We start from the raw sequence: 18,586 nt of genomic DNA on the forward strand, positions 1-18,586 counted from the left end.
TTAATCTGAATGTCTCTGGTTCTAACAATAGGATGTTTGTCATTTTGGTCTTGTATTTATAAAAAAATCACTCTATTCTTCCAATTCTTTTGTGGGCTCCTTTAGTGGTGTGTTTTCACTGTGTTACTGTTGGAAGAGTTGCACACATACTTTACACATTGCTTCTGAGTTAGGCCTCATTGCTCTGTGCCTAGCTACCCAAGGTTTAAGCACGTGTTAATTTAGGGATTACTTGTGACTTCACCCTGAGAAGAATTGTGGTTGCTGCTTGAGATGGCATTCACCTCCCTGAATTAGTAATCCAGTTTCTTACACCATCCTCTTCTCTGCTTCTAGGCATGAGAAAGAAGACTTGTGTCAATGCAGGTAACTCAATGAGCTATGTGATTCTGTCATTGTGTTCACATAAGGAAAGAGCTCAGGAGTTAGGGAATATATTCATAGGTAATGATATAGGAAGTATATATGAAGTGCTAGACAAAAAGATTGTACTTCGAGAAATGGATTCTCCGGTTGGCCAAGAGCAAGTCACATCTATTTCAGGGGATGGAGACAAAAACTTTGTGGGTCCCAAATGGCTTGAGCAGCTGTTTATAAGTTGAAAAAGCCAAAGGAAAAGGCAAAAACACAACAGCTCCAGCACCATTTTGGGGTTTTAGCCTCTAGCCTCCTTACTATTAATGAACAAGCTTGGTTTGAAATCTTTTAATAGATTTTATTGCAAGAGTGCACGGGGCCTGGGAAAGAATCCCAATTCCACCCATCCCCAGTTTGTGATGGCTCTACGCAAGCCAGTTAAAGACACTGGGTATTAGAGTCAGACTATTAAAATGTACAGAAATTGGGATAAATTGCAGAATGCTGATACTACAGGGGTAGAATATAATGAGTTATGGCAGGGACATTTTTAAAATAAACTTTCTTTTTGCAGTTGTTTTTTATTTAGCACTAACTTGCCCCTAAGGTATTGGGGCACTTTACATGAGACCCAGTTACATTAGCCCAGACTCACAGGATGTTGAGTCAACGCTGACACTCAAATCTGGTTTCCCAGGTCCAAAGTCGGCAGCTCTGTCCGTTACTCCACTTCCTCTTCCCTAACGTTTGAATGGCGTTGGTTGCTGTGAAAATGGTTTATGTAGGAAACACCACAAAGCACCACTACATGCATCATGACAGTAACTACAAGTAACAGTAACTGCCACCTTTGCTATTACAACATTCAGAGTGATGTAGTACATTTCGAACAGTGATATAGCTCAGGCCATCCTCAACATTATAAACATTTCATAACAGAAGTTAGGTGTGTTTGCAATAGTGGCAAACACAATGATTGTTAAAGACACAGGGACTGTGACTGAGTGCCAAAATGACTTTTGCAAAACCATACTAAGAGACGAAATTATGTTGAAAACACTGGGAGTAACTAAACGGCATTGGTTTCAAGGATAACAAGGATAGTGGTCGCACCACTAGGAGAAGATGACACTGATATGGAAATTGTTGAGACGTGAGATGGGTACTGCAAAAAACAGTGTGACATGATAGTCAAGAAACTGGGGAACAGAATGACACTCAAGGTAATGCTACAAGAAATCAAAATAATGTACTAGTGTCACTTTTAGGCACAGCTGGGCATCAGTTTGGCTCCGAATCCAAGGGTTCACAATGATGTACTGATACCGGGGCCCCTATGATGCCCCCTTTCATATTGAGTCACTGCATGATACTGACACTGCTGGGAACTGAAATGAGGCAATGATGTGGATAATGCAATTCACAATGCAACTGGTACTGCTTAGGGTTGCTTTAAGGTTTTGATAGTGATGGGGGTTCTGGGGCTGTATAATTTTCTGGAGAAAAAATACACATCATTTTATTGATTGCCATATTGAACAGTACTGGCACTAACCATGCCGAGTTAAGCATCTAAACTGTCTTTTAGAAAATGTAAGGAATAAGGCACAAATCATGGAAACCAAGGGCCTGAGGTACTAATGCATTTTGCTGTCGTAGAAGCCTACAATTTACAAAATCAAGAAGCCTGAAAACAAAATGTAATTTTGTTATGTAGTAAGCGCTCTTTGCGATTCGGATGAGTCTTTCTGAATTGCAAAAGGGTTTTGCAACTCACTACAAATTACAATTAAGAGAGGGACTGAAAAGGCCACCCTCTTCTCCCTCTGATATGCAATGAGATTTAACAATAGTTTGTCATGGTTGTTATAGTTGCAAACCACTGAAAAGTTACAGATTCCTAAGAGAAGGCAGTAATTGATTTGCAAAAGGGAACCTGTCAATGTTGGAAAGCTTCCTTTTTGGGAATCATGTCTGGCAGTGTTGGTGGGACAAAGCAAACACAAGGAGATGATGGGCAGAGCGCCAAAACTTTTCAGACACTCATCCTCAGTCACAGATCTGGGTTGAATCCATTATCATTCTTTAGCTCACTTCGCCACCTCAGTTCAGTGTTGGTGGAACCCCTGCCTATGCCCTTACGTCTTCCCAAAAATGCCTTCTAAAGCAGAACTGGCTCCTTTGACGAACACTGGCTCTTTAAAAAAAATCTTTCCTCTTTGGGGATGCAAATGCAGGGATGTCTACTGTCCCTTGCAGGTCACCATCTATTTTTTCGTAGCCAATCGAAATTGTTTGCAGACAGATTGATCTGCAACTTACTGCAAATGGTAATTTTGCAATGTTAGATTTTGGTACGTAGGTCACATCGCTAAGTTACAGACCGGTGGCAAGAAGCCAGTGCCCAATTTGCACCCACTAGCTGCGACCTCTCTGTTAGTACATCGGCTCCAAAATGGTTTAACCCCATGCCGCTGCGGGTTTTCCCGCTGTGCGCTGACTTTTGCGAAAAGCCGCGGTTCATGACGAGCTCAACTCGTCATGAGCGTACGACAGGCATAACTCATGACGAGCTGAGCTCGTCATGAGCGTGCAAGGGATTAAAGATTCTGTTGACCCTCTTGACCTTGTCATACAAGAGGTTAAGAAGGATGGCTGCACGGAGCAGCTCTGTGTCTAACATAGAAACGACAGATGCAATCTCTTCTTGTACGTGACCAGTTAAAATCGGATGTTAGGTGTTCCTCACAGATTAAATGACTAGAAATGCAAAAAAACAATCAATTAACCCATTCCTCTTGATCGAGGAGCAATAGGGGAGTGACTGTATCGTCATTTGTTCAATCATGTCTTTTTTTTCATGACTCATTCATCGACAAGAAAGATTTAAAGAGAGAACTGTACAATCCGATCTTTAGGATACCATTCCGAAGGAAAAAAAATTAACAGAGACAGACTAGATTCAGCTCTGCTTGCTTCCCACATCACTGGGGAGCTTTCTGCAAAAACACAGAAAGCGAGCAATGCATTTATTTCATGCCATCTGTCTCCATAATTTTGCAATCAATGCTATAAGAATCAAGTCAGTCTGCTTAATTTGTCCACTTTATCATTATAGATTTGAGAAACTGTGCATGACAAAAATAACAGAAGAATTTTTGAGAAGAGGCATTAAGTATCTGATGGAGATTTCTGATCAATAATCGCACGTAGCATAAGATAGCAACACCACACTCTTATGCTAAGACAAAAATATTTATTTACTCTGATATGTGGTCACCATGGAAACTTTTGTTTCACATAAGCAACCCAAAAAATCATAGATAAAAATAATAGACACATTTTATTTTGGTTGTCATAAAAGAAGGGGTGAATGGAAGAAGCTTGCATTTGGAGCAGAGTAATTTTGGCTCCATTCTTACATATCACGCAATATACATGTGAAATGAGCACTACATACATTTGTGTCCTAATGTTATTAATGTAAAGTGTTGCACTTGACATCACTAGGGAAGTGTATTCACTGTAGGATTAGAGACTCATATATACAATTGGTGCTTAAACAGTAGTAAAATACTTTATTGTTTAGGTGATGGACTATTAACATCCTTATACTATTGAAATGTATTTACTTTAGAGAGTAAAAGACTTATGTAAAGTGTGCACTAATATTTTATATTTGCATTTAAATATAGTTCTTAGTCACATTTAGAGATGTATTCTGAAAGATATTTTCCCTTTATAAACCCTATACCTGAATCAAATATTTTCCTTCATTTGTGTTTGAATGTGCACATACATATTAAATGTGCACCACTGATTTAATATGTTAACTTGTCATAGCTAGACTCATATTTCTTTCTGCATGAAATGCTGTTTTCCATTTTCTGCTTGTGTGTCTTTTCCTTGCAGGTACATTCTTGTGGTTTGTTAGTCTGAGAATAGATGTAACACTGTACTGGTGATAAAGAGAGCCTGAGATGAAGACCTTGATAAGGAACATGGAGAGCCAGAGCGTTAACTGAATGTTTCCATTCAGTACTGTTGCAAAGGTTCATAGGTGACCAAGGACCATACCGTTCCCATGTCTGGCCTGGGAGAAATTGATAATGTTTCAGCTCATAACACGATAATTGCAAGATCAATGGAGCCCCTGATATATCAAACAGAGGGGTGTTACTTCGGAAATTCTGGTGGAAATAACTGGAGTTCACACTGTCTGAGGTTACGCCACTTTCCCTTGAACTTTGAGAGGTTTAGACCGCTATGCCTATTCCCTTTAACTCTTTCTGAGTGTGGCTTAGGCTAACACTCATTTCCCTGTCTGAAGAAGCCTCTTGACCAAGCTTCTGAAATGCTGACACTTTCCGTAGCTTCCCGCACTTCCCCGTCTTTTCCTATTTTTATGCATTACCCTGATTTTTAAAAATTCTTTTAGGGTTTTAAAGCATCCTCTTTAGTTTGTACGTAACCTAGATGATTTTAGACTTCACCCATTTATAGAAGAGAGAACCAGAAACTCTTCTCCGAGCATCAAAATATGTTATTGAGCTTTTGTATTGCTGTGACTTAACTTCTTTTTTATTCTGGTACGCCTCAACTTCTTTAGGAGGTTTACTTACCCAGTTGTTATTCTGTTATTTTACAGCATGGTATTGAGATTTATCTAGCTTAACCTGACTTCTACCTTGTAATTAACCTTCTTAACTATAGGTAATGATGCCTGGCCCTTATTGTGTAGCCAAATGGGTTCCACTGTCAATGAGATTGTTTGATTTAATGCTAACTCCCTTTATCACTCAGTCAGTGAAAAAGGTCCACCAAATAATAATGGTAAGAGGGTTGACCCAGCGCTGCATCACATTTGATGGGTGTTCGTCAGATAGGGCTGAACAGATCCTGTGTGATAAGAATTTCTTTGAATACAGTCAATTTCTCCAATGTAATATTGAGTCCTTGACTGAAGGCAGCATACAATGAGCCTTTAACGCACAAAGGCCCTTATTATAAATATTGGACCTCGTATTCTGCATGTCAACCTGCAATGACACTACTGGGGGCAATGTCATCAAGATTTTACCAGGAGGATTGGTCCAGCTTACACAATAAGCAATGCAGCTTGCCCCCGCATAATACCAGTATTGATAATAACTCATCTTTTGAGATTCCCGATGGGAGCATAGCTGGAGATATCGACCCAATTAGGAATCATATGCCACTTTTAATGAGAGTACAGTTTTGATGTAGCTTGGACTCTACCTTTTAAAGGGAATACCTATGATTTTTGACCACACACAGATGAATCGATGTGCCCCGTACCAACTATAATCCTTTACTTGCTTATCGACACTGTATTGGAATATTCTACTTACTGATTTCTATTCCTCCGGCCACATCTTCCCCAGATTGCACTCAAAAATGACTTCTTTGGATGGAAATCCCACCCCGGTCCACTAGCTACCCCACCCTACCATTGGAACATAAACTCAAATGAAGTCAGGTCCCAATTCCAAGACATACTTCTCGATTTGTGCCGCTTACCACCATTCCACTGTCTCTTCTAGTCGTTTTACTGATGCAGTCGTATTCTTATGTACCACGCCTTAGTGCTCATGTACAACACTTTTACAGAAAATGCACAAATAAAAAAATAAAATTAAAATATGCCCAGGATGAGTTCACTGCCCTGTGGTGTCAAAACCAATGGGGCATATGCATCCAAAGAACTTTTAACACATCCACAGAGACTCTGTGTTTTGATGTATGATAAGAGAGGTGAACTGACTTACCTTCTGAGTGATATGATTGATCCATGGGGAAGAGCAGTTACTGAGGTCAGGCCCTTGAGGATCCCATATTCCATCTGGTGCTATGCACAAGTAGGTTGCCACTCCTGAAACAAAACCCAGAAGTTATTCAACATTGATAGTAAATGTTTTGTAAGTTTTACTGCACTGTCAAATTACAACTCAGTCACTCAAACTGCAAGATGCTCTTTTTAAATTGCAGGGATCGTAATATAGGTGATTCATATTTGCCTAAAACACAAAGAGTTCTCGGACAAGCTACACAGAACCAATTGCTTAAGCATTTGTAGAGGCTCTTTTAGTGCTTCATTTATATTTCTAACAAGAGGTTAAGCCGGCCTGTCTTTCCACTAGTAAGTGTTTATATATCTTATTAAAGAAGCATATTATCAGACTGTTGCTTGAGCTGTGCCTAGCTACCTGAATCTGTTGAGTGGAAAATTCAATTCAGAACATAGAAGAAGGAAGTGATGCCTCCAACGTATCATATGATGTTGAGAACATTCAAGATATTGCCTCACAAAATCCAAGTCAACCACTGACCCAAGGCTATGTAGCGGGAGTAATCCAAAGCAGCAAACGTTCTGCCCAGATCCAGTGCTTCAAACTTAAAGAATGAGAAACTATCAGCAACCCTCCAAGCGTATTTTTGCTACCTCTGATGCATTTGTTAATTTACACTGCCACTATTTTTTCTCCACTGGCTGTCAGGCCTGCCTCTTCAACAATGAAATCTATCCACCATGTTTGTAAATGGATTGCATTTGCCTGTGATGATTAATCTCTCTCAAGCAGGATCTCGAGATCCGTGGAAACGTAGCCCTTGGAATGTTTCTACATTAAGGTAGATGAAGAACCAAAAAGATGAGGGTGACTAGCAATCCTGAGGCATCTGACGAAAGATGGGAGTGTCCACAGCATCATGTCGGCTGATGGTAACCTACAGATCAAAAAAGTATCCCTTGCAGAGCACGACTAGCTCCTTGCAGTCTAGAGTAGGACCAATGGTACGCTGTGTGATGGCCCACACACTGTTAGTGCTGGGAAGGGAAAATTACCCTTTTCTTTATATAGCCCTCACCCACTCTCATAGTGGTATGCTTCATCATCGGATCACCCTCCTAAAGGTCAGGGTGGGCTCAACCATATTCCAGGGAGCTCTTGTGAAGATAGGGTGTAAGGGGGCGTGACTTTAAAGATAAAAGTCCTTACCCACTCTTAACGTATCCTTTATTAGTAGAGTGGGAGGCAAGGATAAAATATATTATAAGTATGTGAGGATATGATGGTCCTATGACCCTAAATCACCAACATGTTTCAGCCCTAGTTCTACAGGCCTATATGAGGACCTCGGCTTTCGTCAGGGTGGATAGCGAAGAGGTCCCTCTCCCAAATGATGTGACTAACATGTGGTTATTACTGAGAGCATGCAATTAGAATGCATAAGATTTGTAAAATGTGTACTTGGCGCAGGTACGTTCCCACAGGGGCGTGAAAGGGAGACCTTTCAGTCACACTTTCGTCAAATTTCCCATCCCATCTGCATACTTAACTTAGCCTCAGGACCCCTGCTTGCCGCTGATGGTAACCTTCTAAATTTGGTTCATTAGGCAGAACCGTCAGCAAGACAGTACACCACAATCATCATCATCATCATCGTCATCCTCATCATCATCATTATCATCATATGTTATTTTTAATACTGCGTAATTAATCAACTGGGAGGGATGAGGAATATTGCGTGTCCGTTTCTTTCCCCAAAGTATTCACTTAGCAATCAACAAAAAAGGGACACTTGCAACACTGTTCGACTTTCGGCTTAGTGCAAATAAGGAAACCCTCAGAGAGGTCAATGTTTACTTGCGAGTAGCGGTTTATTCGTTTCATCCGCCCCACATTGACACTCATGCAGTTATCATCGGGTTTTTCCTCTTGGTATGTACTGCTCGCCTCATCCGGAGGCACCTCAAGTCTCAAGTGTAGTGTCCAGAGACAAAAGGACTTTCCCAAAAGGATTAATAAAAAATGAAAAAGAGTACCCTTAAAAATTTTTAATAGTGGGTAAACTTACATTATTAAAAGGTTTTGAATACTCATTAGTAGACCAAGTTACGTGACTACATGGTATTGCTAGAGTGGTTTTGTCGACATGTTTCAGCTCTATTGGGCCGGGCGGTCTGTAGAGCTTTCGTCAGGACTAACAAGGGGTAATACAAACAAACATATATAAGACTACTCACACGGATTGTGCGGTAATTCCACAACTCAATACACTGATTTGAGTATTCTTTTCAATCTGTCGTTATTACGACTTCTGCTTCCTTCGGGGGTTCTTCAGACGCTACAGAGCCGCATGGAGTCCTCCTCCTGCCTTGTGCTGACTCTGCCCTAGAGCTGAAACATGTCGACAAAACCACTCTAGCAATACCATGTAGTCACGTAACTTGGTCTACTAATGAGTATTCAAAACCTTTTAATAATGTAAGTTTACCCACTATTAAAAATTTTTAAGGGTACTCTTTTTCATTTTTTATTAATCCTTTTGGGAAAGTCCTTTTGTCTCTGGACACTACACTTGAGACTTGAGGTGCCTCCGGATGAGGCGAGCAGTACATACCAAGAGGAAAAACCCGATGATAACTGCATGAGTGTCAATGTGGGGCGGATGAAACGAATAAACCGCTACTCGCAAGTAAACATTGACCTCTCTGAGGGTTTCCTTATTTGCACTAAGCCGAAAGTCGAACAGTGTTACAAGTGTCCCTTTTTTGTTGATTTTTAATACTGCACCAGAGACTGTTCAAAATACAAATCAATGTATTCTCATACAATAGAAGTATAAGAAAATGTTTGATTTAAATTCTGGTAAAATAGCAATAATTAGCGTAGGATAAGAGCAAATATTAGACCTGCATTTGTTTGGTAAACATGACACAGACAGTTCTTTTTTGGACCTGGATGGCAAACAGTTCCAAGCCCTGAATATTATTCGAAGAATCAAGCTAAGCATTTGAGCTAGCAAACAAACTAGTTCCATTATCTTCAGCACCACAAGTGGATGATGTGCTTGCAGGGTGTTCAGGTAGACTAGATGCATCAAAACGGAGTGAAATAGCAATTTTAGGGAAAAGGATAGTAGAAATAGATGTGCTCTTTGTAATGATGTTAAGTACTGAAATGCCACTTTCTTTGAAGCATCTACCTGTGCTCAAATGATAAGGCTCTTTTACCATGCATGTACAAGCACAAGGACATAGTGAATGAGGGATCAAATAAACGTACCCCGGGCCCCGGGGTCAGGACATACTCAGTTACAACAATAATCCTCATTGTCAATTCCAGTAGACCAAGCCACGCCTCAATTTATTAAATATTAAACTTCGTCCAGTCCCAACGCCTGCTCCTGAGCCAACCCAATGGGAAGTTGGGCACAATTAGATAATGGGGTTGTCAAAAAAGACATTGTATTGCTTATCAAATACTGTTGGCTACAGAGGTCTTGGCAGTGGTGACAGCCCTTAAAAAGGACTCATTTTTTTGCTGAATAATACAAGAAAGACAACATGTTGCAACAGCATGGGAGCAGGATTAGTGAAGCTCATGAGCATATACCTTCCCCTTGCTTATATGAAACAGAACTTCCACTCAAGAGATATTCTCGCGTCTCCTACCAGATACCACATATAGGGCTTCACCCAGTTAATAATCAAATTAGTGGTAGCTAAATGATAAAGCATGGCAATGATCAACAAATAACCTGTATCCATTGCTAGGAGCACATAATCAGCATTGCTACTCAGGGCCATTAATTTTCCATAACGAGTACAGTACACATACTGGGAAAACAGGAGGAAGTTGGTAGCTTTGAAAATGATCTGAGCTAGAACTCATTAAAAGACTCAGAAATAATTTGTGGTCCACTGTAGGATAAGGATCTAGCATATCAAGATATGTCCATATCACATATGCCCATGTTCCTTGCCTATCATTCATGAGATAATGGAGTGATAATGCTGTCTGCTGAACAGCAGAAACCTGCCCGTCCACCATCAATACCATGCTGATATTTTCCATGGAACAAAGCCGAATGGCACACACTTTCCTGAAGTAGTTGGAGAAGAAGTACACATTGGATATGTGACTGCAACCACAAGCAAGCATATGTGGTCCATAAGTTTTTTTCCATAATGGTGTGACAAGTCAGCTGAAAGAGTCACTATTGAGAAATGCAAGCAGTAGAGTGCTTGAAAGTGCAATGCTTTAATGAATGGTCAGTTGGTCATTCAGTCAGGGGGTTTCTCAATGAAAAGTCAGGCTAACTAAACTGGTATTACTATGCAAGTGCAACTCACAGTTGAGACTTCCATAACATGGAAGCATCAAGAACATGCAAAAAGCTAAACATTTTGGGCCAGATGTAGGTAGCCAAATACCGGTCGGTAACGGCCGATTACGGCCGTTACCGACCGGTATTTGGCTTTTGACATGTAGGGGGACGGAATTTACAGAATCGGTATATTTACAGATTCGGTAAATTTACCACTTCGGTATTTTTCCGAATCGGTAAATATACCGATTCTGTAATTCCATATGTAGGTGGCACAGTTTTCAGTGCCACAGGCCCTTAGGACTTCTTATTTTACCACCCAATCCTATTGGGTGGTAAAATACCGAATTCCAGTGTACATGCACATCTGTGCATTACACCTCTGCCATGTGACACACAGACATGCCCTTAGGGCATGTATGTGTGCCACTTGGCACACAAGCCTGCATTTGGGGTGCTACAGGGTGCCAAAGTGACACCCCGTTCCCCCTGCCAGGATTCGGTATTTACCGATTCTGTAAATACCGAATCAGTATTTCCCATTGATTCCTATGGGCTTCAAGGCCCATAGGAATCAATGGGAAATACCGATTCGGTATTTACAGAATCGGTAAATACCGATTCTTACAGAATCGGTAATTGTTAAATTAAAATTACCTACATCTGCCTCCTTCCAATTTACCTACTCTTAAATACCGATTCGGTATGATTCGGTATTTAAGAGTAGGTAAATCGGAATTACCTACATCTGGCCCTAAGTGTTGAGTAATACAGATGTGTACGGTTTCTGAAAGAATCGCTGCATATTCAATTTCCTGCCGTTGGTGTGGGAAGGCAAGTACATTTTCAATTAAATGTCTCCATACCTTTTACAGACATTCTCCATTAACCTTTTGAACAATATGTTCATATTTATTTCAGTGGATGTTCACATACACCGTGTATACTAGGAAATCATATTAACATTTTTGCGAAACTCCTAGCAAACACAATCCCTTTCCTGAACCACAGTGTATACCGCCAATTGTATTAGAGCAGACAATGATATCCCACCTAAATAGTAGTAAGGCAAAACATCTCTTGAAAGTGATAAATAATAATACAAGACAAAAAGGGGTACCACCATGGAAGAGAACTGTACAATCCGATTGCTGGTGGTGAATAAAAATGCATTCCCTGGGGAAGAGGAAGCTCACAAAGACACCCTACACAAGGGAGCATCAGTGATGTGTAAGGAGAAGGCAACGTCAGCCTTCAATATTATAAGGTTCTCTTGAGGGCGACAATAGCCTTCAAATAGATTATGACACTCTGGATAACCAGGAAATGTTTCCTACATACACATGGTTCATCATTTACGTAGAATTGATTCTTAGCCTTACGATCTGGGCTCCGTTTCCAAAGTCTTTGCAACCTAGTATCTGCAACATCTGGTACCTAGATTCACACCTAATGAAACCTGAGGCATCGCCAGCTGGAAATCCCTAAATTAATTCATACCCATCATACCTCCACTAGAAATAAACTAATTTCCTGTTTGATCAAAACACCTCATCAACTAAGAACACACTGTCTGGCTGCTTATGAACAAGCTTTATATCTTAACGGTCTACGCCTGTTTTCCTAAAGCCTATATGCATATATTCCAGCCTACCATATGTGCAGTATATATGTGCAAGTGCAGACAGGAGTGTGAGAATATCCTTGTACCGCTCATTGCAAGTCAGTTCAGATCCTTGCTCCTCAGGTTCCACTTACTGCTAATAGCAATACCTATTCACAGTGGTACTTCTTGGATAGACTATTAGTATACACTCCACTGTTATTCTTTTCCGTTCATACATTGTATTAGTTTATAGCTGACTACTGATCTGAAAACTAGTTATGAGGACAGTAATGCATTTGTCAGAAAAATTCACACATATTAGGCAGATATTATGTCAATGATTTTTGTGCCTTGAGACCCTTACGGGCGAGTAGTCGAGCTTTACACGTCTCTTGATTGATTGTTGACATGTAGGCGTTATTATTTTCGTTAGGGACGTTTTTGTTTGATATCGGCAAAATATCAACAGTGGGTAGGGTAAATGATTATATTACTGCTTTGCCTAGAGTTAAGGATACCTTTTCACCCTCTTAGAAGATGCATTTCATAGCAGAGGACAACAAATTACTTACAAGTAGTCACTAAGCAAATACATTTCTGTCAGGTCAATCAATCAGCATTAGCAGATGTCCACTAATTAACGTTGCAGGTCATTCCAACTGGCTTACCTACAGTCCCCACGGGACACGGCTGTTTTGCCATCTGTCCTTGCCGCGTCTTGAACCACACAATTTCCCGTGCCTCTGCAGCTTCACAGCTCTCCGCCCCAATGGCTGGAAGCTGAGAGGAAGCTGGTGCTGGGGGTGTAGCCACTTCTTCTGGCACAAATACTGCTGGGGACGGGGTGCTGGTGCTCTTGTTCCTTCTAACAGGTGCTGCGGTGGTGGTAGTGGTGGTAGTGGTTGTGGTCCTGCCCACATTGGTGTTGGTGATTCGATGCGTGGCACTGGTTGTCGTGCTGCCAATGGAATTGGGTCCAGAGATGGATAAATCTGAATTTGTAGGAAAACAAAAGAGAGATGTATTTTTAAAAAATTTGCAGAAACCAAGCAATCGCAAAGGAATGAACGCAAATTGCCCTTTTAAGTCAAATTATATTATATTGCATTATATTGGTTGACCCTAAAACCATTAATTCATCCAGGAGACTGCCTCAGATCAGCTGGTGCTTACAGAACTACCTGGAAAGGAGGGACATGAAAAAGAAAAGTAGGGCTTAGGAGATAGGGAATAAGGGAGGATCAGTGTGAATCTAGTACGGTCACCCAAAATGCTTGTACTAAACTGGTGAAGTGTGCTAGTGCATTATGGAAGCCTGGTTGCCTGGAAAGGAAAGTGGGAGAAGAATATGCAAAGCTGGGGCATTATAGGCCAGGAGAAATCAGAAAGTGAAAAAGTAGGGAGTGGGAGAGATTCGCAAAGTTTTCTTTGAAAAGGTGCGAATTATTATACATTTCCAGAGGTAAGCCAAAAACTGCATATGGAAAAAAGATTTGCAAGTCAAGCCTGTCATTTTTTCGCGAAATATAAAATGTATGAACAAATGCTCCATTAATAGTCTGTATAAGGAATATTATTTACCAGCGTTCTTGGTAGGGTTTCACTTGGTCTGCTTGACAGTGCAGCTGTCTGCAAGATAGTTTGTTACAAAAGTTTAGAAATGTACATAGAGTGGACTGTTGCTCCACCAAGAAGAGTATCACTCTCACCTATTGGCTTTTTAGTGTATAATTTCGCCTCCCAGAAAGTGCTTCTTTTGGAATGCATGAGGGGCTATTTAAAATTTTACATACGAAAAGTCACTCAATCCTCACTTTTAGTCACATTCAATTATTTGTCTCCTATATTCACACTATACAGAAATCAATCCTTTGAGCAACATTTTCTTATCAGTGGTAATGCCAAGAGGGGAGGCTTTTATGTGATAAACAGCATTTGTTTTGGGCAGGAAATGTAAGTAAGCAGCATTGGTGAACACTTCTGTTTACATGTGTTTGCACATTAAAGCCAGACATATTAGCTTTGTCATTGCTTGTTACTGCCTTCTTTAAAGAGAGCTCTTTATGTTAAAAAAAACCCATCCCAAGCTAATAACAAACATTATCAGTTTTGTAATAATGACCAGATCAAACAAGATAACATTAGTGCCGCTTTGTGCAAGATTACCTATAGTGACCTCAGTGCAACAGCACTAATGGCAAAAACATGTTTTATCAATTTGAAATTTCTCAATTTAAGTAACACAACAGCAATAACTGCAAAGCCCATGGCATTAAGGTAATAATATTTATAATAAGTCCCCCTCAATGAAGCATGTTTATCGACGAAATACCGGCTTTAAATGTATTTCGGAAATTCAACCATTTATCTCCTAACATCAGCTTATGAATTCTGAAAAAAAAATATTTTAGATTTTGTGTACATTTATTAATTAAAGCAAAAATAAAATCTTCTAACAATAAACTGGGTTGCGTAGAGGGGAGCTACTCATGATTGTAATTGCCATTGTATTTATATAACGCTTACTACTCCTGATGAGGCGTCAAAGCGCTTTTCGGCAAGCGGCATACTATTCTGGAACCCAAAAAGGATTATGGTGAATTAGTATAGGGAAATATGAGCTAATTTGAGCGGTGGGCATGTGAGTCTGTTAGCTGGAATGAAAAGGATAATGGAGAGAAAGAAGAGAGAAGAGCCTAATGTTTGTTGGGAGATCATAGTAGTTGTAGGAGGTTTGGGATGAGTAAAGGAGAGATGAAGGAGGTAACTGTCTCTAGAAATAGACTAGGGAGCTCATAGTAGTAAAATGGGTTTCAGATGAGTCTAAGCAAGGATACATGAGTGGAGAATTCAGAAAAGGTTGCTTGGGAGATCATAGTGGTAAAAGGAGGTTTTAAAGAGGATGACTAGAGGAGGGAAGGGTATAGAAAGGGTTATTTTGGAGATCATAATAGTAGAATGAGGTTTGGGATGAGTCAGAGAGTGGAGGTAGATGATATATTGAGAGAGAGGCATAGGGTGAAATATAGGGTCGTGCATCGGAGATACACAACATTATTATTATTATTAATTTTATTTTGCAATAGGAGTAAAGTAATAAATATATAGATACATGAGTACAAAGGGGGTATACAAGAATAAGGAAGGTAACATATCAAGATTTAAGTTGTATTTAATAAACTCAGATTTTCAAATGTTGCTGTACTTAAAACTCATTTATTTGTGGATTTTTCAAAATGTCAATATTTCAACTACAGTGGACAATAACCACTGTTATGTTCTCCAAGCTAAGACAGAGGTTCTAGTAGGACTGTTTGAAGATGCCAACATTGCTCAAATAGTCTTATTAGCAAATCACCAAGGCCCACTGGCAAAGCACCCACAGAACCAAATGGTTAGTCACAACCGGCGCGTGCATGTAGCATGGTGAGAAATCGCTCAAAACACAATGACTGCTTTGGCAGGTATAAAGGAAATCCACGGTAATTACTTTCCCACCCTGTGAATAGAAGAGAAAAGATAAATGCTAATGCCAGCACGGCGGCATTTCAATTAATGTCAATGATAAGGCAATACATCACAGAAATTATGATAAGAAAGGAACTTCTGAATACTCAAGCAGTTATTACCAACTTATCACTCTGCAGGCTTGTGTGGGCTAATGTAAAACACGCATTTCCATGCAGCCCAAGCCAACAATGGCAAGGGAAAAAATCTGCTTTCAGCATGACGCCTTAGCATGCATTCAGCTTCGTATACGAGTGAGTGCAGAGAAGGGAGTAGCGGGGCTTTCAGAGTTTAGTAGTGTTACAAGCTACAATACAGAAATGCACCCAAAAGTGATTGAAAACACCTGATGGAGGAGTGGTCAAAGGACCAGCTCCCAAGTGGGCTGAAACATCTCACAAATAGTGGCGGCCACCATGGTGGACTGAACTCAAGGGCAGAAACGGGAACTAATCTCAAGAGAGCGACCAAACACACCAATAACATGAGCACTTTTTGAAAGGTCCTAGTGCTATCAATGGCATTTATTCTATGGCATGATACTGAAGGATTAATACCAGATAAGAAGCTCTACAGTTCATGTACAGAAGAGATTTAAAGGATAAACTATAGAATAGATGTATTATTATTAATGTTGGTGATAACAGTATCCTATAATAATAACAATAATAATGCTAACAATGATATTAACCACTTCCACGCTGATGACGGAACCGCTCCGTCATCAGCTGCGGTAGCGCTGTGCTGATGACGGAGCGGTTCCGTCATGGCCCGCTCGACGCGACTGCGCAGCGCTGATTTTGCGCCTGCGCGGTGCGTTCCATTGAGCGGGCGGGGCCATGACGGAACCGCTCCGTCATGAGCACAGCTCAACCGAGGCTGGTGACGGAGCAGTTTCGTCACCAGCATGGGCGTGCCGCGCGGCCCCCCGCCCCCTTAGCGCTGCGGCGGAATAGCCGCCGCAGCGAAGGTGTTAATAACAATAATAATAATAATAATAATAATAACACCAAGAATATAATGATAATAATAATGCTGATATTGATGAAGGTGATCATCATAATAATAATAACAATGATAATAATAATAACTGAGTGAACTGTGTGTGCATATGCCCTTTGCATGGCCGCAAGGCTTGCCCCTATCCTCATCCATGTATCCAATGCCTGCACAGTACTGACATGCCTACCAATCCTGACCAACAAGGCGATTTGTTAGACAGGCTTTGCCGTAGTTATCAGTTATCACATTGCAAAGATTTTCAATAAACATTAATAAAACGTTATATATAACAATATTGTTATGTTCTGTCATGTAGATTCAGGTGGAAACAAAAATATTAATATATGTCGAATTTCTTCCAAGCTAATATTCAAGTTTCTTAACAATGGCCCTCAAATTCGTGGGACATCAACACTCAAAAATGAAAGAGTCGAATTTGGAGGTACTCCTCAATGTTGAGTTATCATTCAGTCGTCTAGTAAATGCAATGGCCAAAGGGGCCATCTTCCATCAAGGTCAAGACACTTCTCTAACCAAACAAGTGAGTTGAAATGACCTCAGCAAAAGTCACAATGCAGCTGGAAGACTGCAAAGTGGCCTACATAACCTAGCCCAAAAATCTCAATGACAGGCTTTAACAAGGAGAGTTCCATGTGGCAACACTGGTCATCAACAAAGAACAAGCAGGGGCATACTTAATACGCCTTCAAACTCTGCTTGAGATTAGCTTAAGCCAGGATCAAATTCCAAGATTTATACAACGGTCATAAGGCAGTGACTGCTAGATTACAGGTAGAAGTTAATCTGTCACTGCAAAGCAATGAGGGCACCTGACACCACACAGACAATGTTATGCACGGAGGCGAAACCCGAGGCTGTCCAAGATGTGACTTGAGAGATTACCATCTGCATTCAAACCATTTCCCTCCTGAGGCGGAAAGCCGGGAGGTCTCTCTTCTTTTCTTTGGCAAACCTGCTTTTAAACTGCTGTTAAACCTGCTTTTAAACTGCTGTTAAACCTGCTTTTAACTGCGTGTATTTTGTGTTTTTAACATTGCCTGCAATTACATGAGCGCGCCTGAATCACGAGCGTGCTGCTCAGAGTGAGACTTTCCTAGCGCTGTTAAGCGCTTTGCCTGCTCCCTTCTCTCTACCAGGGATTTCAGACCGCCCTCGGCCGAGTATTGACGCCGAGGGCTGGGATCTGTTTGGGGCCGCCATCTTGGGGGTAGGACTCTCCGCCCTCGCGCTCTAGTAGCGCTACATAAAGCTCTTCTCTCCCTCCGCGCAGTGGACGCGTTTAGCGGACGCGCCTGTTCTGCGCCTGAGTCGCGCCAGAGTCCTGCCCGTCTGCGCCCGTCAGCGTCCCGGAGGCGTGAGGCGTGGCAGGACCTCTTGGCTGTCTCCTGTCCTCTTCCAGCATTAACATGCTGTCGTATACTTCTAAGGAGCTCCACTCTTTGCGCTCTGTGGAAGCCTCTTGTCACTCAGTTTTCCCGGGGCGCTACAGGGGCAAATATAAATGTCCAGCCTGTAAATGGCACCCCACTAGGGTTCTCCCTACTACCTCTCTCGCTAAGGAGTGTAGCATTTTTCACTCTTGCTTACTCCTTAATACCAGGTCGCTGCCCAGACATACTCAGGAGATTTATGACGTCCTCTCTACAAACAACCCTACGTGCCTTATGCTCACTGAGACTTGGCTACATGATTCATCGCAACCGGATATTGCGGCTGCTATTCCACCTGAATACACTATCTATAGACAAGATAGAGCTAAGGGAAGAGGGGGAGGAGTTGCTCTTGTTGTAAAGAAATCCTCTATGTGTGCAGTTGTGTCTACACAGAATATCATGGGTGCTGAATCTCTCGCTTTTACCCTCTCCCTATCACCTCAGCAAACTGTGAAGGGCCTTATAGTATATCGGCCCCCGGGCCCTGTGGGGTCCTTTTTTGAGGACCTCCAGCAGGTCCTAGCTA

The 18,586-nt window shown here is 41.2% G+C and overlaps 1 protein-coding gene across 9 annotated transcripts in view; it reads right to left on the reverse strand.

Moving 5' to 3' along the window:
• ADGRL3 (adhesion G protein-coupled receptor L3) overlaps nt 1–18,586 on the reverse strand; it is a 777,598-nt gene that overhangs the window by 234,392 nt on the left and 524,620 nt on the right. For all 9 annotated transcript variants that reach the window (XM_078676566.1, XM_078676564.1, XM_078676569.1 and 6 more), the window contains 2 exons: nt 12,766–13,089; nt 6,147–6,250 (listed from right to left, as the gene is read on the reverse strand). In XM_078676566.1, coding sequence (XP_078532692.1) covers nt 6,147–6,250; nt 12,766–13,089 — 428 coding nt within the window. The remainder of the gene's footprint in view (nt 1–6,146; nt 6,251–12,765; nt 13,090–18,586) is intronic.

This window comes from Lissotriton helveticus, chromosome 2_1, assembly GCF_964261635.1.
Source record: "Lissotriton helveticus chromosome 2_1, aLisHel1.1, whole genome shotgun sequence".
Taxonomy (NCBI): Eukaryota; Metazoa; Chordata; class Amphibia; order Caudata; family Salamandridae; genus Lissotriton; species Lissotriton helveticus.